Source organism: Petaurus breviceps, unplaced genomic scaffold (assembly GCF_028583685.1).
Source record: "Petaurus breviceps papuanus isolate PSGF00001 unplaced genomic scaffold, PetGlider_PUasm1.0 208, whole genome shotgun sequence".
NCBI classification, from domain to species: domain Eukaryota; kingdom Metazoa; phylum Chordata; class Mammalia; order Diprotodontia; family Petauridae; genus Petaurus; species Petaurus breviceps.
The window spans coordinates 29754866-29779683 of NW_027185852.1; the positions used below are offsets into that span (position 1 = coordinate 29754866).

Here is a 24818-nt window from a genome sequence, read left to right on the forward strand (position 1 = left end):
CATGAAAAGATTCAGTCAAGTGGCCCCCAAATCTTCTTTGGTTCCACCAAGATGTGCCCAGGCCTCACCCACCAAACAGAAGCAAGTTAAGCATGAAGTACTCATGTTTCCATTCCAGGCTGACAGCTACCACTGCCACGTTTATGAATGTCACTGATGCTTACCTATCAGTTTTGTCTGCAGATGTGGATGGAGCAGGGGACTCCTCTTCCCTTCTAGAGAGATTTAAGACAGGTAAAATTAGACTGGGCAGTGGCTAATTCTCACGTATACTCTGACCACTTCAAATTTATAGGAAAAAAGAGGAAAAAAACCCCATGAGATCTTTCCAGCATCTACTGGCAAGTCAACCCTGCCCCTCCCAGCAGAACTTGGGCTTCCTTCAAGAGCACTGACTGGACAAGCACCCAAAGCACCTCTCTTCCAACACAATGAAAGGGTCCTGTTCTTGGCAAGGATGGAGATCCTGGACTAGGGGCAAGTCACTTAGGCAAACATGGGGAAGGAGACGCCTGGGCTACTATGGGAGGACCCCAAACCTATGATCCTGTCTCCCAAAGGAGAGAGCTGGTACAGCTGCTAGGTTTGACTGGAGGGGTGGAAAGCCAAGCTTGTTTCACCCCACCATCCCCCAATCAATCCTACCAAAGCTACAGCAAACAAATCTATTCTGTGGCTCCACTAGGTATGACCTCCCTTGCTCGGGTTGTGTCCAGTAGAATGGGCGCTGGGAGGGCAGAATTGTCCTCACTTTGCACCTGCATGCCCTGCTTTGGCAGGTACACAGGAGAGCCGCCTCCATGCCTTTCCATCCATTCACTTAAGGTGAAGGTGAAGCAACAAAGAGTTTGGAAAGCTGGCAGGGGATCCTCCTGCTCACCTTGTTTGTTGTTTTTAAACATCTTCCTGGGGGGGCAGCTAGGTAGCACAGTGAATAGAGCACTGGGCCTGGAGTCAGGAGGACCCGAGTTCAAATCCAGCCAGTTCAATGGCTCCACCAGTCACCCATGTGACAAGGCAGACAAAAGTTAATGGGATCTTGGACTGCATTAACAGCTTCCAGAAACAAGGAAATAACAATCCCACCATATTCTAGCCTTGTCTAGAGAACCAGGTTCCCGTTCTGGGGACACTGATAATCTGGACAGTCTCCAGAGGATGGCAACCAGGCCTTGTATTCATGTCATACGAGGATCAGTCTTAAGGAAATGATGCTATTTAGCCTGGAGAAGACTCTGGGACTACACACAACTGTCTTCCAGCATCAGAAGGACCAACCCAAAGGGCAGACAAAGAAAGTGGCCCTGCTCTGAGGTATAGCCTGCCAACCTGCCCAACAGGTTTCAGTGAGGATTCTTCTCATCTGTGGGCTAGAGTACATGACATGACCACTGAGGTCCCTGGCAGCCAGGGAGGTGCAAGTAAGCATTTACTGGCCACACTTTAAAGTACAATCTGCATTCCTGACATTTTTTCCCATCTCTTTCTCAGGACCCGACAAAACAAAGTCAAGCCCTGATTTCTGAGGCATGGATGTTTACACTGAAAGCTCTGCATGCATGCAGCTGAAACTTGTTGGCTCACTGGAAGTACAGTAAGGGACTGATAGATGACTGACTTCTTTCTCCCTGGAGCTTCAATCCAGCTGCAGATTAGTCATTTATCCTCCTACATGTCCCACGGGCATCTCAAATTCCACATGCTCCAGACAGAGCTCCTTCTCCTTCCCCCAAACCCAACCCTCCTCACTCCCCTGTTTCTATCCAGGGCATGCTCCTATTTCCAGCCAAGAGAACAAGAATCTGGGTGTCGTTCTCCAATCTTGGATCTCCCTCGGCTCCATGGCCAAGCAGCTGCCAATTTCACCTCGACATCTCTCTGATCCTTCTGATTGAGCCTTCCCAAGTACCCCTCATGTGGGATGTCCCACATCGTCTCCTGGCAGAATCTAAGTTCCTTGGCCCTGTCTTGGCATCCCCAGTGCTTTATCTACCAGAGGACACAATAACGTCCCGTTTCTCTCTATCGTTCAGTTCTGATTTTTTCCTCTTGGGATTCTCTTCACTTACAGTATTTCTCTTTCACTGTAGTAGAGTCTTTTCTGTACGTCTCCCACCTCAGCTCCTAGGCTAAGGTTCTGGAAAGGGAGGCTAGTGACATCTTTCCATCTCTACCACAGACATTTAAAGGAAGAGCTTCTTAAGAGCCCTGGTTGGGCCTTAACTCAGACTAGGGTAGCTTTGCTGTTCAATTGCTTTCAGTTGTATCCTACTCTTCATGACCCCATTTGGGGTGTTCTTGGCAGAGATACTGGAGAGGTTTGCCATTTCCTTCTCCAGCTCATTTTACAGGTGAGGAAACTGAGGCAGACAGGGTGAAGTGACTTGCCCAGGATCGCATAGCCAGCAAGTGTCTGAAGCCAGATTTGAACGCAGGAGGATGAGTCTTCCTGACTCCATTCTATCTACTGAACCACCTAGCTGCCCCAAACTAGGGTTGTACCCTCTGCCTATTCTCAGGCTGTTCTGTGTATTCACCTACCAGGAGATGCTTATGAGGACCTCAGGCCTTACTGATCTTCTGGTACGGGTCCTATCTGAAAGGCGCCATGGGCCCAGGCCCACAGCATTGTCCTATCTCTTGATACAGCCACACAGAAGACTGTACTGGCTGTAGATCCCCAGGTACAAGTTCAAGCTCTGGACTCAGTGGAATTCATTGGGATTTCTCTTTGGTTCTACTCAATTTGTTTAATCTGGCAGTTTTTGCTTCTTTCTGAGGTATTCTTCAGGGAGCTGGACCTGGCTGGAACCTTTCACAAGGCTACCTAATTTTCAAGACTATCATCACACTACAATCCAGCTTCTGTCCTATCTCATCCATAGGTTTCTTCAGAATACCAATGCCCCAAAGAAGTGTAACACTAAGGTTTGTGAAAGCAAATTCCATCCAGGGATAAATCCCACCATCCACTCAATCCTGACCCAGATCGGCTCTCATAAGCCAAATCAACAGAGAAAAGAGGAGTTAATTAACTTGTTCAAGGTTACACAGATAATTAACCAATGTTGACAAGCAGTGTTTAACATCTGCAAAGCATTTTACACACATTTAATACACACAGTTAGTGAAGTAAGTGCCACTATTCCCACCATACAAATGAGGTGCTATCGGAAATTAAGTGATGCCCAATATCACACTGCTATTAAGTGCCTGGGATAGCTGGCAACACCATAGAGCAGAGTACAAGGCCTAGAGTCAGGAAGACTTCACCTTCCTGAGTTCAAATCCAGCCTCAGAGACTAAGTTGGTAACCCTGGGCAAGTCACTTCACCCTGTCTGCCTCAGTTTCCTTATCTGTAAAATGAACGGGAGAAGGAAATAGCAAAGCACTCCAGTATCTTTGCAAGAAAACCCCAAATGGAGTCATAAAAAATCAGACACAACTGAAACACAGCTCAGGGATCCTTCTATGATGAACTGTAACTGTCCCTTTAATCCTATAAATCAGTCTGTTCTGCATGGCTTTAAAAAATAAAAATGGAGGGGCGGCCAGGTAGGCGAGTAAGAGCACTGGCCCCAGTGTCTGGATGACCTGGAGATCAAATCCAGGCTCAGATACTTAGCACCACACCCAGAAATAACTGGCTGTGTAACCTTGAGCAAGTTACTTAACCCTGCTTAAAAAAAAAAAAAAAAGAAAAATGGGAACAAGTCTCCAACTTACCTCATACTAGGCTATAGCTAAGTACACCCTGATAATCTAGATTTTCCCCGTCCTTAGATTTAAGTGCATAAAATTAGAACCAGATATCCCTCCCTAGTTTTCTGTCCTTTAGGCTCCAAGGGAAAAACAACTTTTCAAGTGCTCCTAATGGACCTCATACCCAGAAAGTTAAAAGACTGATGCACTAATGTATTCTTGGTGGAGCTGTGAATTGGTCCAATCAATCTGGAGAGCAATTTAGAATTATGGTAAGCAAGTGACTAATTTCTTGAGTTAAAGGGTATGAACATTTTAAAGAAAAATCAATGCTGCACACATACCACGCACAGTGGCAAGTGAGGCCAACAAACCATGAGCGTGCCATGACAAGTGACATCGAAGATTTCGGATGGGAACCTTCTCTTTTACACTCTCTAGGTAAAAGAGGGGCAGGTGGAGAAACAAAGAACAGTGACAAAATCTTTTTAAGTGGAAGGAAGCCCCTGATCACTGGTGGATGTTCCTTGCTCAAGCACTAAGGCAAGCAGGCAGACCAGGGACCACAGGGGTTCTTCTCTTTCAAGGTCTTGAGGCACAAAACACTGTCAGGCTCTGTATTAAACTAGCCATCTGGTCTCACTGCCCCCCCCCCCCAACTGCTGTGAGAGGGACGGATGGTTTTCCCGGCCTCATTTGCCCAGACCCTACTTTGTGATAATCTCCTGTCCTACCTGGCTCACTCTCTTCCTCATTTTCTGCGGCCCTTGACATCTATACTTCCCAAAGAATCACTTCAGAAGGTTTCTCTTTCCCAGATAACACCTATAATCTAGATGAATGACTCGTAAGGAACTGTCACTTAAGACAAGCTCAACATCTGATAGCAATTGTGTTTCTGCCAAAACTCGTCTGTGCTTCTGACTTGACTCTGCTGGCCTCATCCTTCCATCTAACCATTTAATTACCTTTTCCTCTCCATCCTACCCCAAACCTCTCCTTCTGCATTCTATGGTACAAAACCCATAGCATTTTAGGACAGGTATGGTGCCATTTAATCCAAGAACACCTGAAGGAGAGAAACACTGATGAAATCAATAGGAGATGGTCCATAGAGCCTGTGCCTGGGGAAGGCCACTACTTTTAGTTTCCCTTTAAGGATCTCCTTCTCCCCTCCCTGACTACCCTCTGCTGGACCTTTCTAAAGGGCTCCCAGACTGTATACAAGCCTTCAGTGGCGTGACCAGGACCCGGGATCATCTCCGCCCCAGCCTCAGTGACAAGGATCACACTGAGCTTGCATTCCACTAAGTTCCATCATATCTTTCTTTGACAAGGGGCTGCACACAGCATGCCTTCCCACTTTGTCCTCCCACTCCTGCCACACCCAGACAATTACAAGTATGGTCCCAAAGCCAACCTTCAGCTTTCCTTTTCTAAATTTTTTAATTAATTTTTTAGCTTTCAACATTCACTTCCACAAGATTTTGAGTTACAAAATTTCTCCCTATCTCTCCCCTACCCCCCACCCCAAAATGGCAAGCATGCCATATACCCTTCCCCCAAATCTGCCCTCTCTTCTAACCCCTTACTTTCTGGTAGGGCAAGATGAATTTCTATACCCCCTACCTGTGTATCTTATTTCTCAGTTGCATGTAAAAACAATTTTTAACATTTGTTTTTAAAACTTTGATTTCCAGATTCTCTCCCTTCTTCCCTCCTTACCCACCCCCACTGGGAAGACAAGCAATTCAACATAGTTGTACATGTGTAGTTAGGCAAAACATTTCCACAGTAGTCCGGTTGTGAAAGACTAACCCTATTTCCCTCCATCCTATCCCACCCCCCACTTACTCTATTTTCTCCTTTGACCCTGGTCCCCTTTTCAAAAGTATTTGCTTCTAACTACTCTTTCCCCCAATGTGTCCTCCCTTCTATCATCCCCCATCTTCATCTTTCTTAAGACTGAGCTTCCATAACTGCATAAATCTAATGCCACCTCCTTACTCCTCCATTAGCAGGCCACTCAAAGTCCCCAGTTTATATCAAACATCATTTGTATTCTAATCATACATCCTAATCCTCTCCTCTAAGACACCAAGAACCAATGACTTGCTCAGTTTTTCACCAGCAGTGGAGCACAGGGATGAGACCTCCTCATGGCTGGTGCTTAAAAAAATAATTGAGGGGTGGCTAGGTGGCGCAGTGAATAGAGCACCAGCCCTGGAGTCAGGAGGACCTGAGTTCAAATCAAATCGGGCCTCAGACACTTAACACAAAAAACTAGCCGTGTGACCTTGGGCAAGTCACTTAATCCCAATTGCCCTCCAAAAAGCAAAGAAAAAAAAAATTTTGTTTTCAGGTTTGACAAATGTAAATGATTCCGGGGGTGGCTACATGGTGCAGTGAGTAAAGTGCCAATCCCAGAGTCAGGAGTTCAGTTCTGGCCTCAGACACTTAACACCCCCACACAAAAAAACTAGCCATGTAACCTTGGGCAAGTTACTTAACCCCAATTGTCCTCCAAAAGGCAAAAACAAAACAAAAACAAATGTAAATGGTTCCCAAAGATTATAAAACAAATCTGAATTGATTCCATGTTGAAGTTTTAAAAGATTAGATGCCAACTTCTGGAGCACTTGCTAGGACAAGGGATGATCATAATTCCTGGGCAGTCACATCCAACCTTTAGGTCTTTCAAGTGCAGCCCAGCAGGTATTTGTGCTCTCTGCATGGAGGGATGTGCCACTCTGAAAACTCGACCTGGTCATGGTCATGGACATCTAGCTCAGAGGATTCCCTGGGGCAAATGCCCAGGATCCCACAGACATGACCCCAGCCTTTTACTTTCCCTTCAATTCTCTGCCCTCGCCCTGCCCCCCAAGCTGAGCATTTCTCCTCACCCTTTGCCCTAAGGTGCTCCTGCTTCTCTCTAGAAGCCATCCTCTATCCTCACCTCTTAGGTCATGCTCAATCTTACGAGGCAGTGGCTCCCTCACCCCCTAGAGAGGGTACCCCACTCCTTGAGGGCCTCCTTGACACTTCTCACCACTGGGGTTTTTCCTGTCTGTCAGACTGGTCCTCAGCCCTCTTGGGGACTATATTAGTTCCGAGAGGTTCAAGTCATTGCTATTACACTTGGCAGCTAGGTGGCACAGCCTGGAGCCAGGAAGACCTGAGTTCAAATTAAACCCTGTGCAAGTTATGTAACCTGTCTCTGCCTCAATTTCCTCATCTGTAAAATAGGGATAGATAACAACAGCACCACCTCCCAGGTTGTTGTGAGGATCAAGTAGGATATCATTTATGAAGTACCAGTGGCTGGCACCTAAAAGGTACTTATGAGATGCTTGTCTTTCTTCTTCCTCCACATCTATATATTTCAAGTACCAGTCCCACACTAAATACCCCACAGCCCCTAGCTCCCCCCCGCCCCCACCTCCAATCCCTCTGCTCCTCAGCTCTTTGCTAGGCCATCCCCTCCTTCTCCCATTGTTCCAGTGATGAATCAGTTCAACTCTGCACTGGTCTCTTCTTTCCAGTCCCTTGACCCCCAGTCCCAGCACAGACCTTGTCTTGCCCTGTAAGCCACCATCTTGGATTATTCCTACCACCTGGTGCCTTCCCTTCTATTCATGTACAGCTGAAAGAAGCTGGAGAAAACCTGCTGGCTGGATCTACTACCAATTTCGGTCTCTTTTTTTGGAGGAAGGCAGGACAAATTGGGGTTGAGTGACTTGCCCAAGGTCACACAGCTAGTGTTTAGTGTGAGACCACATTTCAACTCAGGTCCCAACTCCAGGGCCAGTGCTCTAATTCACTGCGCCACCTAGCTGCCCCTCTACCACCAATTTCTTATTTCATCTCAACTGGGCCCTAACCAGGGCAAGCAAATGCTTTTACAGTTCCCTCATAGACTCATGATCCCACTCACCACAGCGGCTTTCTGCAAACCTTTTCTTCCCTCCTCCAAGTTCCCATGGCTCCCCTTCCCTCAACTGTCTCACCTAAAATACTTGCCTCATATTTCACTACAAAAAAGCCATTCACCAAGAGCTCCCTCTTCTTCCCTCATCTCCCCCCGCCCAACCTGCTTGTCCTCTGCCCCTCTCTCACACAGAGACAGCCCTACTCCTTGTCTCTGTGAACATACCCATCTTCTCTAGCTCATCCCTACTGTCTCGAATCTCCAGTGCCTCCCTTTCTACTGGCTACTTCCCTGCTATCTTCACACTTACCTCTATCTCCTCCACCCTTAAAAAACGGTGACCCTTCCAGACTCATCCCTTTTGTGGCTAAATTCCTTGAGAAAACCATCTATAATCTGCCTCCACTTCCTTATCTCTCAATTTCTTCTTAACTTTGGAGCATGGCTCAGGATCGTTTACCTGAAACAACTGTCCTCAAAGTTAATAATGATCTCTTATCACCAAATCCAAAGGCCTTTTCTCAGTCCTCATCCTTCTTGACCTTTCTGCAAGCAACTTCTGACATTGTCAATCACCTATGCCTCCCAAATATTCTCCTCTTTAGGTTTTAATGGCACTGCTCTCTCCTGGTTCCAGCTAATCAGCTCCTTCTCAGTCTCCTGGTGAAATCTTCAGCCACATCACATTCACTAACTGTGGATGTCTCCCAAGGCTATTTCCTGGGTCCTTTGTTCTTCAATCCTGTATGCTACCATCTTGCTTATCCTCATCAACTTGTATGGATTCAATTATCTTTTACGCAGTTAATTCTTAAGATTTATTCAGTCCTAACCTCTCTCCTGACCTTCAGTCTTACATCTCCAACTGCCTACTGGACATCTGGATCTAGATACATGTCCACTATTGACAGTTTAAATTCAACATGCCCAAAACACAACCCCTTATCTGTCCCCAAAACCTTTGGTCCCTTCCTAACTTCCCAGTAAATATGTCCAGGCACCACCACCATCCTCCAAGGCTTGAAACCTGGGCTCAAGTGGCCCTAGGTCATCCTGGGTCCCTTCCTCAGTACATTCTCTAGTTTATCAATGACAAACCAAGGACCTCTCTCTTCCAGAAAGAGATGGCCCTAATACAGCTCCAGGTTCCATTCAAATCTATTTATGCCTCCATATTTGTACTCATTTCCTATACCCAAGTGTAAGGCTTTACATTCACTCCTAATGAAGATTATCTAATTAGATTCAGCCCAATGCTCTTTCTAGCCTATCAAGATCCTTTCTTTAGGAACCTGTCTTTTCTGTATTAGCTCTCCTTCCTTGCTCTGTATCACCTGCCAAGTTTTTTGTGCCTACCAAGTATGCCTTTATCCAAGGTACTGAGAAAAATGTTAAATAACCCAGGATCATCACCCAAGCCAGGAAACCAATAACAACCACCTGGAGTCTGTCCATTCATCCAATTAGTTCTGAATCCAATGGGTTAAATTATTGCCCAATCCCTATTTCTGCAGTTCATCACCAGAACAGTCTAAGAGGATTTATAAAAAAAAAAAAAAAACTTTGTTAAAATCTAGGTAAACTATACCTACAACAAAATTTTCTTCATCTACTAGTTTAGTATGATTGTTCGAAAAGGAAATAAAGTTGGTCCAGCACAACCTGCGCTGGATAGAGCCAGACTGGCAGATTCTTTCTCACTGATCACTCTTTGGTGATCTGTTCTAGACTTTCCCCAGGAATCCAAGCCACACTCACTCCTTGGCATTGACTTCCCTTCACATGTGCCCTTCCTTTCCAAGTTTGTGATCCACAGCCAGTTTTCCAAGATCCTTCCCATAGCACTAAACAGAGGCTCAGTACTCCCATACATGCCAGGGATTTCAGGACCACCTCGCCCTGGGGACTTAAATTTCCACCATCCCAGTGAGGACTAAGGACTACTTGCTTATCATGGCTATCAACATCCCTCAGTCATTTTTGTTCCATCATTTCCACTTTGTCCTTGTGGACAAAAGATGAAAACAAGACCTGAGCAGCTCGGTGGTCTTTCTTCACAGTCATCACCCCATCTACCCCAAGCCCAGGTCCCACTCCTGCTTTGAGCCTCCTTCTTCTTCCAATATAGCCTTTCTTGTTTTATATTCCTTTGCCAGCTGCAGGTCTTTCTGAACTTTTAGCATTTCTATTTTTAGAGTGCGATACACTCCATTCATTATTTGGAGTTGCTTCCTTCTTTTCTTCTCTACCTCTGCACCCTCTTCTCCGGGCAAGTCTCCTTTTTCCTCCCACTGGAACTGATTCTGTCTTGGAGAACTTTAATCCTGAGCAGCTCCCAAGGCGGCATCTCCTGGACTTACTCCGGGATTACTCTCCTAAAGTCTCCCCCCTCCTCTATCCTGAGCTCGGGTCCCATCATTTCCACCCCTCGGCTGGGCTGCCTGCTGGTGAAACCCAGGAAGCCAAGCCATCCTCTCGGGCTCCCCCACCACGTGCCTTAACTTAGGGAGACACTCAAGATACAGTGCCAACCCTCCCCCACGCCAGCATAACGGCCTCTTAGCATAGGCGGCCCCGCCCCCCATCCCAGGCTCGGCACACCCCTCCTCAGGGGCTCACACAGACCCAGGCTGGTCCCCCCCCATGACCCTGGGGGCAAAGGGCCAGAGGAAGGACGTGTCAAGACTCCTCTGACTGCGAACCCATGGACACAATCGGAACCGGCACTGCACGCAGCCTGGGCCAGAGGAGGCAGAGAAATGCGCCTCGGCAAAGCTCACAAAGCTATGGCTGGCGCCCGCGGGTCTCCTTAATACACCCATTTCGCAGGGAGAATCACTAAGGCCCAGGGACCCAGTCCCAGGGAATGCCTCTCCCCCTCAACCTGTACTACAGGATAAAGCTGCAGTGAAATGTGGCCCACGCAGCTCCGTCCACCACATCTTTGGAAAAGGGAAACTGAGGCCCGAAACCTGGGCACTAGATCCGCCCCCAATCGCGCACGCGCACAACGCATTCCCCCCTCACCCAGCCGCCACCTCGAGCCGCCAGAGACAATGGGAGTTTTCCCGCTTCCTGGTGGCTCCGCCCCCTCCGCCGCACGCGCCCGCGCAAGCGCGCTAAGACGCCAGGAAACCCCCGCCCCCTAAGCAGCACGCGCCCGCGCAGGCGCTAAGGAGCCCCGCCCCCTCCGGGGCAGCCTCGCTCCTCGTGAGGGAACCTTTCTTTTGGCGCCAAATCACCTGGAGCGGAATGGCCAAGAGACTGAGGGAATGCGCGTGCACGTGCACGTGCCCCGCACCCCCTCCCCTCACCGGCCTCCCCGGGACCCGGGCGGGTAAGATGGAGAAACCGCCGCAGCGCCGGCAAGATGGCGGGCGACCAAAAGAAAAACCAGAGAGGGAAAAGGAGGGGAGGGAAGGCCGCCACCGCCCCCCACCCTGGCCCCTCGCTCGAACCGGGCACAGACCCCGCCCCGCTCCCGCCCCTGGCCCACTCACTTGTCGGCTTGGGCGAGCTCGGCGATCGTGGCGGGCTCGGCGGCCATGGTGTCTCAGACGTGGACGGGTGCAGAGGAGAGAGATGGGGAGGGGAGGAGAGAAGGGAAGGGGAGACAGGGGCCGAGAGTTCCACAGCTCCCGAAGCAGAAAATGGCAGATTGGAGAGCCCGCGTCGCTCGGGCCGCTTTATATAGCGCGGCCCTGGGCCCCGCCCACCCACTTCCGTTCCGCGTTTAAAGGGCCAGCGCCGGTCTCGCCCTCTCCAGGTCCCTCTCCTTCGCTATCCTGCTGTCGGTGGACTTGGAGTGCCCTGGCCAAGCCGGCGGTTCTGCTGGTAAGAGTAGACAGACCGACCCCTGCCGGCGGGCCCACGACTCTGGAGAAAACACATTTCCCTGGAAAGATGCCATAGTGCTCCAGGACTCCAACTCCCAGTAGGCTGCGCGCTCCGGAAGTAGGGGCCGCGAGGCTTGCTGGAAGTTGAAGTCTCCTCTGCAGCCCGAACCTTCACCAGACTCCCCGTTTAGCTACCATGTCGGGGTGAGTAGGCTCCAAGGCCCGAGCTGCCTCTTGCTCCGGCACTCTCGTTCCTGGTAGAGGTGTCGGCGCCGACCCTAATTACTGTGACCAGGGCTGCAGGGAAAGGAGGGGGAGGAGCAGAATGGCTCCTGCCTCAGCAACGGGTGACGTAAAAGGACGCCTTTTGCCTATTGGCTGAGGCTGCTCCCGCGGCTCTCCATTCAAAGCGTCACCCGGGCCCGAGAGACTTAGTGCCGGGGTCTCCTCCTACCTTGGGCTCCCTTTGGTCCCGCCCCAAACCGAGTCCTCAGCCTATCACCGCGCGAGCCGCTGAAACCCTCTAGTCCCTTTAACTCCGCTGCTCCTCCTCCTAGTGTTCATTCATTCCCTCCTCTTCCCCAACTTGTAATGTGCGCTGGGCGCCTGGGGCTGACGCTGGAGCAAGGGATCGAGCTCAGGCTCCCAGGCTGCTGTTACCTTGCCCCCATCCCCGCGCCTTAGCTGTCCCATCCGCGAAAATGGGCGCTGCTGCAGCAGAAAGTGCCCAGAGCTGGGGAGCCTCTGGGTCAGTGCAAGCACTCAAGCGGAGGCGGGATGATGGAGCAGCCCTGTGAGCCTCCCCTCCGCACAACACACACACACACACCTTAGAGTCCTGACCTTGGCCTGTGAACTTCCCCTGCTGGTCATCATCTCTCAGCCAGCCATTCCCCAGGCCCCAAGTCCTCCCCTTCCAAAACATTCCTCCACTGCTCAGTGACCTCCGGGCTCTCCCAGTCTACCAGCCCAACTCTGGTCTCACTTTTCTGAGGGTCAGGGTCTTGACCCTAGAGTTGGCCAGTGCCACTGACTTGTCCTCCATTCATCCATGATTTCCTGGCTTCTGCTCTGGATGCTGTTCACACCCCTCCAGTCCTCAGCCCTGAGCCCCCCACCCCACTCTCTGACCTCCCAGCGCTCAGAGCTTCGACTGACAATTGGTCCCAGCCAAAGCTGTTCCAAGCCTTCTCCCTACTGGAGACCCCAGCTGCATCCCCTCTTTTCTTCTCTGTCCGCAGAAAGCCTACCCTCCTACTGATGAGGTGCAGGCTCTGGGAACCCCCCTTGAACTCTGATTAAATCTTCCCACTGGATGAGGTATTTGCATGAGGTCATAAGCCTTACTTTGTGGCTGGGCCCAAACCTCTGTTACTAGCTGTAATGGGAATGTAAATTTTAAAGATCTTCCCTGCCCCTAGGCTAAAGTGCACCTGGAGCCTGGGGTGGGAGGCTTGTTTTTCAGTAGATACTTCTTGATTGGCCAGTGGGTCCAGAAGGTTGTTACATTGTCTGAGCCAGGAGAAGGCTATATAAGCCCTGATGTGAGGCTTTGTTTTGGGGGCTCACTTTGAGAAGTGTTCTGTGATTTGATCTGAATTCTGGGAAGCCCTTGTCCAGAGGCCCCCCCCCCTTTGAAAAAACCCAGATGTTGAAACCCAGATGTTGATTGGGTATAGATGTAATGGCTGGACAGTTTGGAAAGCTGTCTACTTGATCTGTTTCTGTCTTGATAAATCTGCCTGTATACTTTGAAGTTCGGGGTGCTGACCTTTTTCCCCTGAACAAGGTAAACGATATATGTCTGACTGATTAAAGTAAGCTTGTTAACCCATTTTGAGTTGCTTTCCTTTATCAAAGCAGATCCAAGAACCTGTGGTGGCAGCAACCCTGAGGACGCTTGGGGTGCATGCTGCTACACTAGCCTAGCCCTCCATTGTCCATTGTAGCAGCAAGCACCCCAAGCGTCCTCAGGGTGGCTGCTCACACAGGTTCTTGGATCTGCTTTGATAAAGGAAAGCAACTCAAAATGGGTTAACAAGCTTACTTTAATCAGTCAGACATATATCGTTTACCTTGTTCAGGGGAAAAAGGTCAGCACCCCGAACTTCAAAGTATACAGGCAGAATTATCAAGACAGAAACAGATCAAGTAGACAGCTTTCCAAACTGTCCAACCATTACATCCATAACAAATCAACATCTGGGTTTTTCAAAGGGGGGGGGGGGGGGGGGGGGGGGGCGCCTGGACAACAGCTTCCCAGAATACAGATCAAATCACAGAACACTTCTCAAAGTGAGCCCCCAAAACAAAGCCTCACATCAGGGCTCATATAGCCGTCTCCTGGCTCAGAGAATGTAACAACCTTATTGACTCACTGGCCAATCAAGAAGTCTCTACTGAAAAACAAGCCTCCCACCCCAGGCTTCAGGTGCACTTTAGCCTAGGGGCAGGGAAGATCTTCCAAATTTGCATTCCCATTACATCCATCTACTTCCCACCCTTGAGCCCATCAAAATATCAATCCACCCTAGGACTGGCCTAGCCCACCATTGTCTGTAGTCTCCTGGTAGCCTCCAGCAACTTCCCACCCTTAATCACTCATTTACCTCATTAACTCCTTCTGTAGACTCTCCCCAAACTCCTCCTCTAGACCACCCTTAGATTCTTCCTACAACCTTCTGTATATAAGACCCCATCTCACACCAGTGTGATAGGGCCATAGAATTTTCTAGCACAGTCTTACTCTGTGTCCAGTACAAGTGGGAACTTTTAATTAACTTTGCTTTGCTTTTCTTTGGCTGAGAGAAGACTTGAGTTGAATTCATTCAGCAGGACCCGGTGTGTTGGTATTTTGGGGTCTCTAGCACCCCTAGCCTAAGCCTCTTCATTCCCTTCTTGGAAAAGCAGGTCCCTATAAAGGTTTGAGCTCCATCATCCCCTCTCTTTCTCTAAATCCTCAAAGTCTTTCCACATCCTCAGCCTCTCCTCCTTTGCTGCAACCTTCCCCACCACCGATCCCAACCTCTCCTCTTGTGGTCCTCCCATTTATTCCTTCCTGCCTATTTATAAAACCAGCATTCCTGACAGTCTTACTCCCGTGGCTGTTAGCTGCTAAGGAAGATGGGGAAGGAGGGAAAAAATAAACAGCTTCTCATCCCTAGAGCATTCTCTATTGGAAGGCTGAAACAAGGAGATTCAGGGTAGTCTGAGTGGGAAGAGAGTGCTCACCAGCTGGGTGGAGGAGGGGAGACTATCCCTCTGTAGGGGCTTACTCTAAGAATTGGTCCATGAGCTGAGCCAAGATTGGAGTCTGGCATGAAAAGATATTTCTGGTCAGCCTGGTAATGCAGTATAGGAAAATACTACAAGACCAAATTAAGATAATTCCAACTGAAGAGGGGACAGGATAAGTTAACTGCTGTAGGATCTGAAGGCAATAATCCCCAAACATTTTTGATCATACAAACCTATCAATAAAAGATATTTGAGTGTACCATCCCATATACGTAGAGGAAATAATTGGAAAAGAAATGAGTGATAAGAAAAAAAATTTGAAAAGAGAGTTATGGAAGAAAGTATTGGAGAGTGAACGCACAGCTTGGTGCGACAAGCATGAGACTTTAAAGAACATTCTTTGAAAATTAGAATGAACCTGGCCTCAGAGACTTCACAGAAAAACTAGCCGTGTGACTTTGGGCAAGTCACTTAACCCCAATTGCCCTACCTTTCCCCCTCCAAAAAGCAAAAAAAAAAAAAAAAGAAAGAAAATTAGAATGAACCAAGTAAATAAGTACATTTACAAACTGCATACATAGACTGTTGTACTCATAATTGTAGCTATTACTCTCTCACACCCCATTCCAGTTCCCCTTGCTGAATTAACTTTTTGTTAAATGGGAGCTCCTGGAGGACAGTGTCTACTTTAGTGCCTTGGCACTTAGCACAAGGCTGCCCTAAGGTAAGCCCTTAATAAATATTCTTTTATAAAACTTAGACAAAAATAAATATTTAAAGGGTGAGAGAAAGATGAAATAATATTTTCTTTGCTAATGATAAAAAACAATCTTAATGCTCTCACTACATCCTGAGTCTCTGTGACCAATAATAATGATTGGGGTTTTTTTTTTTTTGGCAGTTGGGATTAAGTGACTTGCCTAGGGTCACATATCTAGTAGGTGTTTGAGGTCACATTTGAATTCCGTTCTTCCTGGCCCAAGGCTGGTGCTCTATTCACTGTACCACCTAGCTGCTCCAATAATGATTTTTAATGAGAGATCTGTGACTGAATACACTTCATTATTTTTTTTCGAATCTTGGCTAACTTGATATACTGATACAAGGATTCAAAATTCAGTACTTGCTTTTAGTAGCTATCATAGCTGGAAAAGTGCCTTGGCTCCAAATTGAAGCACTTTGTTATTTATTGGCTATGCCTTGCTTAATCACAAGATTCATTTTTCTTTTTTTTCCCCAATTTTTTAACATTGTTATTTAAAGGTTTGAGTTCCAAATTCTATGCTTAAAGTGGGCTTTTCTTTTTCTTAAAATCAATATTGATGACTTTTGTATTTTTTTATATCATCACCACAGTTTTCGATATTATCCCTCCCCTTTCTATTCAATCTGCCAGAGAGCCATCCCTTATAACAAATAGTATTTTTTTTGTAAGACAGAAAAATAAAGAGGAAAAAATCAGCATAACCAATAAATGCATTCAAAAAGTAAGAACTTATGCACGGTACATATGAATGTTTGTGGACTTCCTACTTCTACAAAGGGGTGTGTGTGTGTGTGTGTATGTGTGTGTGTGTGTGTGTGGTAGCAATCATCTCATCACTCCTCTCCACCCATGCTTGCTCTTCATAATTTTGCAATATTTCCCTTTGGTTTTTTTTGGTGGTTCCTATTTTCATTGTTATAGTCATTGTATATATCATTGTTTTAGCTCTGCTTATTTCACTTTGCATCAGTTCATGCAAATCTTTCCATACTTCTCAGTATTCCATCATATTCTTTATTTCTTACAACAAAGTAAGATTCCATTACATTTATGAATCATTATTTTTGTCTATTCTCCCACTTGATGAGCATCTCTTTTCTTTCCAGTTCTTTGCAATTACAAAAAGTGTTGCTATAACTAGTACATACAGGGACTTTCTTCTTATCAATGACCTCTTCGGGGTAGAAGCCCAGAAGTGAAATCTCTGGATCTAAGGGTAGGAATATTTTTGTTGCTTTTTTCATAGAATTCCAAATTGCTTTTCAAAATGGTTGTAAATGATTCACAGCTCCACCAGAAATGCACCTGTTTGCCTTTCTTCCCACAACTCTTCCAAAATTGACTATTCCCATTTTTGTCGTCTTTGCCAGTTATGAGATAAAACTTCAAGGTTGTTTTGATTTGCATTTCTCTTATTTGTAGTGATTTGGAGCATTTGTTCATGTGGCTGTGAATACTTTGCAATTATTCTTTTTGGAACTGTTTGTTCATATCCTTTGACCTCTCAAATATTGGAGAATTGTATTAGTCTTATTTGTACTTATTAATTTTGTATACATCTTGGATGCCAAACCCTTATTAGAGAAATCTGATGCAAACAATTTTTTCCCATTTGACCACTTCTCTTCTTATCATAGGTGCATTAATTTTGAATATGTAGAAGCTTTTCAGTTTCAAGAAATCAAAGTTATCTATCTTATCTTTGTAATTGCCTTTATCTCTTGTTTGTTTAAGAGTACATCTTCTACCATAACTGTGAGAAGTGTATGATCCGTTCCTTTTGCAATTTTTTCAATAGTATGATCTTTAATATTTAAAGGGTGAGAGAAAGATGAAATAATATTTTCTTTGCTAATGATAAAAAAAAATCTTAATGCTCTCACTATGTCCTGAGTCTCTGTGACCAATAATAATGATTGTTATTTTTTTTTGTGGCAGTTGAGGTAAAGTGACTTGCCCAGGGTCACACATCTAGTAGGTGTTTGAGGTCACATTTGAATTCAGTTCTTCCTAGCTCCAAGGCTGGTGCTCTATTCACTGCACCACCTAGCTGCTCCAATAAGATTACATAAATTTTTTTTTAATTTAAAAAAAGAATGAAAGATGAGCAACAAAATGGGGTGGCTAGGTGGCACAGTGAATAGAGCATAGGCCCTGGAGTCAGGAGGATCTGAGTTCAAAAAAATATGGCCTCAGACACTTAATATTTACTAGCCATATGACCTTGGGCAAGTCACTTAACCCCAATTGCCCTGTATTCCCCCCTCCAAAAAGAAAAAAAATTAAGGTCACATACCCATTTAGGATGTACTGTCAAGCTAAATTTTCCTTTAAGGCTTTGCTTTCATTCTCTTCTCCTGTATATGTGTCTTGAGCATTCCTGTCACTATAACAGCTTTTTATGGATTTGTCCATTCTTCCAGCCTTATTTCCTGACTTTGGACTTTGTGTTGGGGGAGAGAGGTTATAGTGCAGATGGCTCTACACATGCTCCTAACTCAGTACATACCTAAAGCCTATGACCACTCCTTGTCCTGAACTACAACCCTTAGGCACAGGTCCCCTCCTATGTCCGCACCGTATCTGTGACCCAGCACTTTACAGTGAAGGATAAAACTTCCAGTCAGTGCCTTTTCCTGCTCCTGGTGTGATAGTAATGGCAATTAAAGATTCCCCTGTATTGGCTTGGTTTTCAAATTGATTGTGTTAAAACCCAGAGTTTGTTAATCCCACCTGTGGGATGGGCTTGTTGATGTGAAAAGAAAGTCCTGAACTGGGAGGAGCTGGTGACGTAGATTTGGAGAGACACTAGAGAGAGGCAGAAGATCTTTTTGGAAGCAGCACCTCGTGGAGAGAGAGAGACTAAGAGAATTGCTGGAGGCCGCTCTGAATTGCCCTGGACTTTTGAGACCTGCCCCCTGAGCTGCCAAGGACTGAGGAGACATGGCTGTTTTGCTGGTACTTTGTCTGTCTGTTTTGATGTTATTTTGCCAGATTTGTCCACTGGTGAAAGACTGTCCTTTTGTTGAAGAAGTCCTGGAACCTGGCATTTGGTTAAGAAGGCCTGAGACTGTCCTGCAGACAGAGAGTGAATACTGTCCACTGGTGAGGGACAGTGCTGTTGTTGCAGGGGTCTGGGAGCCTTTCTGTTGGTTCAGAAGCCCTGAAGAAGGATTTTCTTGTTGTATGTTTACAGAAATCCTGGGAGAGGGCTTTGCTAATGTGTCCAGGGGTTCTAGGACTGTTCTACAGACAGAGGATAAATTCATGAAGGGACTGGCAATGTATCTTGTGGCTTTGCTAAGCCTTGTCTCCCCAGGAACTAAGATTGCTGAGAACTTGCCTCGTGTCGAGATGAAGAAAAGACCTCCATTTGGGTATTAAGTGCTGTGTTTAAACTTGATGTAACTCTGGGGTAGATTCAATTGTGATCCAGGGGTGGGGAACTTTTGACCTTATTGTGCTCTGTGATTGACAAATGAAGGTACTTTACCTATGTTTGGAAACTAATCTCCATTTGAGAAGAGGGGTTTTGTGGTGGACTTAATTAAGGTATAGTCTAGGAGTGGAGAAGTATTTAGAATGGAGACTTTGTAATTGATTGAATGATTGGAAGGTCCTGGGGTGGGGTAGTACTTGGAGATTATTTAATCACACTTAGTAAATGCTGTATTTTGAATGATGTCATGTTTTGATCTTCTCTGTTCTTGGTTTGTCACTGAATAAAATAGAGAGCACCTATGCTGGTATTTTGAACCTGGGAAGTTGCCTTCTTTTGGCATTACATTACACCTGGCCAGGGTCAGACCTTCTGAAGGGGATGCGGACCTCTTGCCCTAGTGGGATGGTCCTTGCTCAGTCCCTGCACTGGAATGCTCTGCCCAGCTGTTCTTTGCTAGACTCCTTCTCTAGTATCTGAAGTTCTATCTTTCAATCTGCCTGTTCCCACCTGGGATGGAAAAAAGACTCACTGTGCTTGGCATGGTGCATTTTCTAGATCTTTTTAGAAAAATTGTGTCGAGGAAAACTCAGCTGTTCCACCATCTTGGCTAATCTCAATTCATAAAGTGCCATCTTCTTTGATGCCAATGGGTTGTCCTGACAAACTAATAAGAAGGTATTGCATTTTCATCTTTTTAACAAATGGGTTCAAAACCCGCCGAAACGCTTTACTTAAAAGATATTTAAACAGGTTGAAACATTTTCTTTACAAGTTTTTACATTTGTATAAGTGAACACTGAGGGATGACTGCTGGGCCCAGGGGGGGCTGAACCATTGCACCCACACCTTCTCCCTGAGGTGCTCTTCTGCTATGGATCCAGGCACAGAGTCTTCTATTAGGTTCAATCTGATGAAGGCTGGTTTCTAATGAGAAAGGTTAGCAATCCTTTTCTTATACTTCTGGTGCCCATAGACTATTAAGAGCTTCAGTTTTGGAGTGTCGAGCTGGAAGTTGTTCTGCGGCGGCAGCGGTGGCGGCGGCGGCGGCTGAGGAAGAGGCAGAGGAAGATGGCAGATTTTTTGAAAGGATTGCCCGTCTACAACAAAAGCAATTTTAGTAGATTTCATGCTGATTCTGTGTGCAAAGCCTCGAACAGACGTCCATCAGTCTATCTTCCTACAAGAGAATATCCATCAGAACAGATTATCGTAACAGAAAAGACAAACATTCTTTTACGTTATCTTCATCAGCAATGGGACAAAAAGAATGCTGCAAAGAAGAGAGACCAGGAACAAGTAGAACTAGAAGGTGAGAGTTCAGCGCCCCCCCGAAAAATTGCCAGGACAGACAGCCAGGACATGAACGAAGACACTTAGGACTCTTGCTTTCCCTCAACAACTTGTCTACAGGCGCTTCCTGTCTTGTTTCATCACAGTGTATAAGCCCCTTCCCTCCACACTATGCAGCCCAAACCACTTCTGACTTCATAGGAGCCAATGTATTTATTTCCGTAATTTTTATTTATGTTGTAAAATGTATGGAGTGATGGTTAAAAGCAAGTCATCGGATGGTGTAGTGTAACATTGGTAGATGCTTTAAAAAAAATATACATGGTCACTTTTTTTTTTTCCAGGTTTTACTAGATCTGTTACTTAATTAACTCGGAAGTAGCTGGGAAAAGGTGGGAGCCAAACACAGCCTTACGTGTCTGTCCCCTCTAGGGCTAGGGCATTACCTAGTCCTAGGGTCTGGGGGTGGGGGTTTGGTGACAGTTTGGCCTGGGCGTTTCAGGCCTTACCCACAAGCTTCTTCTGGGACCTTTTGGAGCTCACAATGTTTCCTCCCAATGGCAGGCCCCTAGGAGGCCACTGGATTTGCCTTCAGCTTCACCCTCAGCCTCAAAAAACTGTTGGGCCCCTCCCTGATGGAATTGGTCAGTTTAGAAGGTTCATTGTGGGCTTCTCTCATGTCCTCTGGGCACTTGACAAAGGCTGCATGTTTGGGCCTTATTGAATGCCCCAACTGAAGGGCCTCCATTCCAGGAAGCTGGAGTTAACAACTCCTTTTTTTTTTTTTTTAATCCCTTCTCTTCCCCCCCCACCCCACACACACCATTTTAATAAGGACTGGCGTGTTCAACTTCTCCAATCAAATAAAAGGATATTTCTTTAAAAAAAAAAAAAAGAGCTTCAGTTTTGGCTCATGTCTAGTTCTTTCCAAAGTCAGAAGTAAAGAGTTACTACAAATGTACCACACAAATCAGGTATGGAATTGGTATTTATTTCTTGCACATAAAAGAAATGCTTAAACACAGAAGACTCATAGTGCTCATTGACAATGACTTAAAACAGGATTCAGTAACATAACTATTGATTGTTACAGTCTCTTTAAAAAAAATGATACTCATCAGAAGAGGAAAGGGGTACAGCATAAAGGAGTTTGTTGAGGCATTCTCCATTTCGCCTTGCCTCTGCACTGTCCAACAATAGTGGTATCTTTTCTAAGAGTTCTTCAGTGGTTGCCACAACCTGCTACCATTATTTAACCCAAAGGTCCTAGGACCTTTTGACCTCTTAACTTCACAAGTTTGCCTCCAATTCTAGACATCATTTTCAGAATATTATACTCATTCCTCTAAGATCAGGAAAGAACAAACTCAGAACCAGAAAAGATAGACAGCACTAGCTGCCACATGGCTAGGTGACCATGATGCTGGGGGTGGAAAAGGGCTATACCTCCCCACGTGTGTGAGTCCCAGGGGTGGTGAGTGGGAAGTAAACAAATATTATCTGTGCATGCTATGTACAATTCATGTTCCATAGGCCAGGGAATGTATTCAAGAGAAGGTGATCAGCAGTGTCAAAGGCTGCAGAGAGGTCAAGAAGGATGGGGCCTGAGAAAAGATCCTCAGACATGGCTTTGAAGAGATTGCTGGTGACATTAGAGAGAGCAGATTCAGTTAAGTGAGGAGTCAAGGATAAAGGGAGACTCTTGAGAATCTGTGAAATAAAGGGATCATGGGCACTTAATGCAATCAGGTAAGTTTTTAAGACAGGAGAAAAGGTAACATAGAAATCTGGGATACACATCACAGCTCATCAATGCATGATTTTTTTTTTTGCTACTAATTCTTTTTTTTCCCCACTTAGTAGTATTTTATTTTTTCTAATTACATGCAAAGAGAATTTTCAGCTTTCACTTTTACAAGATTTTGAGCTCCAGATATTTTTTTCCCTCCCTCCTCTCCCCCTTCCCTAAGACAGTGAGCAACCTGATATAGGTTATATATATTGTGAAAGAAGAATGAAAACAAAAGGGAAAGCCATGAGAAAGAAAATAGAGAGTGAGAGAAAGGAAATAGCCTGCTTCCATCTGCATTCAGACTCCACAATTCTTTCTCTGGATGTGGATAGTATTTTGGAATTTGCCTTTGGAATTGTCTTAGATCATTGCTTTGCTGAGATTTGCTGCTCATTCTTTCTCATCTTCCCCAAATAGTCTTATGGCCACTTCCCTAGAGCATGTGGGCTGAAGGGAGGAGGGCAGGAAATTTTGCCTGCACAGTTGCTGGGGATGCCTGGGTCACAGTTAGGCTATAATGTCCTGAGGAGCCAATGCCTAGCTTTGGGAAACCAGGAGCAGCAAAGAGTAGAATGTAGAAGTTTAGAGCTTCTTATAAAGGTAAAGGAGATGATGCAATCCTTCTGGAAACAAGTCCAGGATTAGCTATTACAGGGAGTCTTGGATATGACCTGTCTTTTCACTCTCCAGTTGTTTGATCAGACACCTTTCAAGGTCAGGCTTTGGAGAACCAAATAGAGGAGAGAATTTGAGCTGACAGATTTTCATTCAATTCAAAGGAACTGGAGTTCCATGCTCTCTCTAGAGACTCTTGGGTGAGGCTGAGACACAGTATGGGAGTGCAAATAGCCCTGGAATGATTATGGCCATTTGTGGGGGTATTCTGCCAGAGAGAGACAGATCTTCCTGAGGGGTAATCCTAAGGGAGGGGCAGGGCCAGAGAGGGAATGAATGAACAGGCTGTGGTTGCCACAACTCTCTGGAATCCAAGCTCCTCAGGTTCCCCTCACCTTATGCTCTGCTGAAGACGTTCACATGGTAATATTTTTGCCCTCTCTAATTTTCTGGTTGTTGCCCACTCTGATCACTTGTGCATTGGCGGTAAGAGCTTGATCCAGGTTTATGGGCGGACTGGTATATTTTGAATATTCCCACTTTTGCCTTCTTGAACAAGTATTGTGGTGACTTTTTATTGAATAAATGTACTTATTCTTGCCTTTGCCTTACTGCTTAGTAAATACTTCCATGTTCAAGAGTCAATGGTATTGAGGCAGCTAGTAAATAGGGCACCAGCCCTGGAGTCAGGAGGACTGGAGTTCACATCCAGCCTCAGACACTTGACACACTAGCTGTGTGACCTTGGGCAAGTCACTTAACCCCAACTGCCTTGCCTTCCCCCCCTCCAAAAAAAAAAAGTGAATGGTATCATTGGGACTGATTTTGTGTAAATGGGAACAACATTAGTGGGAGTTCAAATATTTCATGGCTGATTGAAGCATGTGTAGCACCCTATACACGAGGGTTATTCTTGGGACCTTGAGAGAGAGTTTGGGTAGTATCCAATTGGCCTTGGCCAACTGGCCCGTCTCCTGGGAGGGATACCATAGACCTGCCAGTTAAAGTGTAGAGCAAGGGAGAGAGTCCATAATCCCAGAAAATTTGTCAGCTACTGTTCTTTCTTTTTATATTGTTGGAGGAGTGGTGTATCTTGTTTCCTTGCCTCTGTTTACTTTATTGCAGTTCTTACAGACACTCCCATGCTTTCTGGAATTCTTCCTATTTGTTGTTTCTCAAGTCATGGTAAGATTCCATCACAAGCACATCTCACACCTTGTTGAGCCCTTCCCCAGTTGATGGGCCTCTTTCCAGTTCTTTTCTATCTTCATCCTTCCTCTATTAACTGGTTCCTTCTCTTCAAAAGTGCCCCCATTCTTCAAAAGAAAACAAAAACCCACCTTCCCTAGACCCTGCCATCTCCTCAAGGCTATCATCTATACCACTCTTCCTTTCTCAGACTCCTTGAAAAAGCTGTCTACACACACGTCCTTTCCCCTCAATCCTCAGCCCCTTGCAGTCTGGCTTCTGACCTTATCCATCACTCCACTGAAACTGCTCTCACTAAAGTCACCAGTGGTCTCTCTTGAGGGCAGGGACTGACTTGCTTGTTTGGGTCTGTATCCCCAGTGCTTAGCACAGTGCCAGGCACACAGCAAGCCCATGATAAATAAATATCCTATCATCCATCTCCAGCTATAGTCTATTACCCATTTTTCTATCTCCATCTATATCTATTTTCTATCTATCCATCTATATGCAATATGTACATATTATATGATGTTCTCCATCACTTACTTTGTCTTGGTATCTGTCATTTATCTATCTATCCCTCTACCCATACATACATCTATATATGTGGGTGCACAAAGTTTATCATGTGTCTCTCTATTATCTATCAGTTTCTCTCTCCCCACCATGTTTCCACCACTATAGATGATAACCTGAGGAGATGGCAGGGTCTAGTGAAGGTGGGTTTTTGTTTTGTTTGTTTCCTTTTGAAGAATGAGGGCCATGTTTGAAGAGAAGGAGCCAGTTAATAGAGAGAGGGTGAAGATAGAAAAGAACTGGAAAGAAAGTAGTGGCCATCAACTGGGGAAGGGCTCAGCAACTTCCTTCAGCTGATCCTCATGCAGCATGAACTGAGTCCTTTCACCATCCTGGCTACCTTCCTATGGACAGTCTCCACTTTGCTTCCTCATGTGAGGTGTTCTGCTCAAGTATACCCCATGTAGCACATTAATTACCAGAACCCAGAGAATTAAAATGG

The 24818-nt window shown here is 45.9% G+C and overlaps 2 protein-coding genes across 2 annotated transcripts in view; one reads left to right on the forward strand and one right to left on the reverse strand.

Annotated features, from left to right (window-relative positions):
• The window catches only part of LOC138165397 (nuclear autoantigenic sperm protein-like), a 131932-nt gene that overhangs the window by 9876 nt on the left and 97238 nt on the right, over window positions 1–24818 (reverse strand). Inside the window, exons 2-3 of the mRNA XM_069093699.1 lie at window positions 11132–11291; window positions 165–215 (exon numbers count right to left, since the gene is read on the reverse strand). Of these exons, the coding sequence (XP_068949800.1) occupies window positions 165–215; window positions 11132–11178 (98 nt within the window). The 5' untranslated portion in view covers window positions 11179–11291. The remainder of the gene's footprint in view (window positions 1–164; window positions 216–11131; window positions 11292–24818) is intronic.
• Window positions 19915–21097, forward strand: LOC138165218 (DET1- and DDB1-associated protein 1). The gene has a single exon (XM_069093335.1). It carries the CDS (start codon window positions 19981–19983, stop codon window positions 20287–20289), a length of 309 nt encoding a protein of 102 aa, XP_068949436.1. The 5' UTR covers window positions 19915–19980; the 3' UTR covers window positions 20290–21097.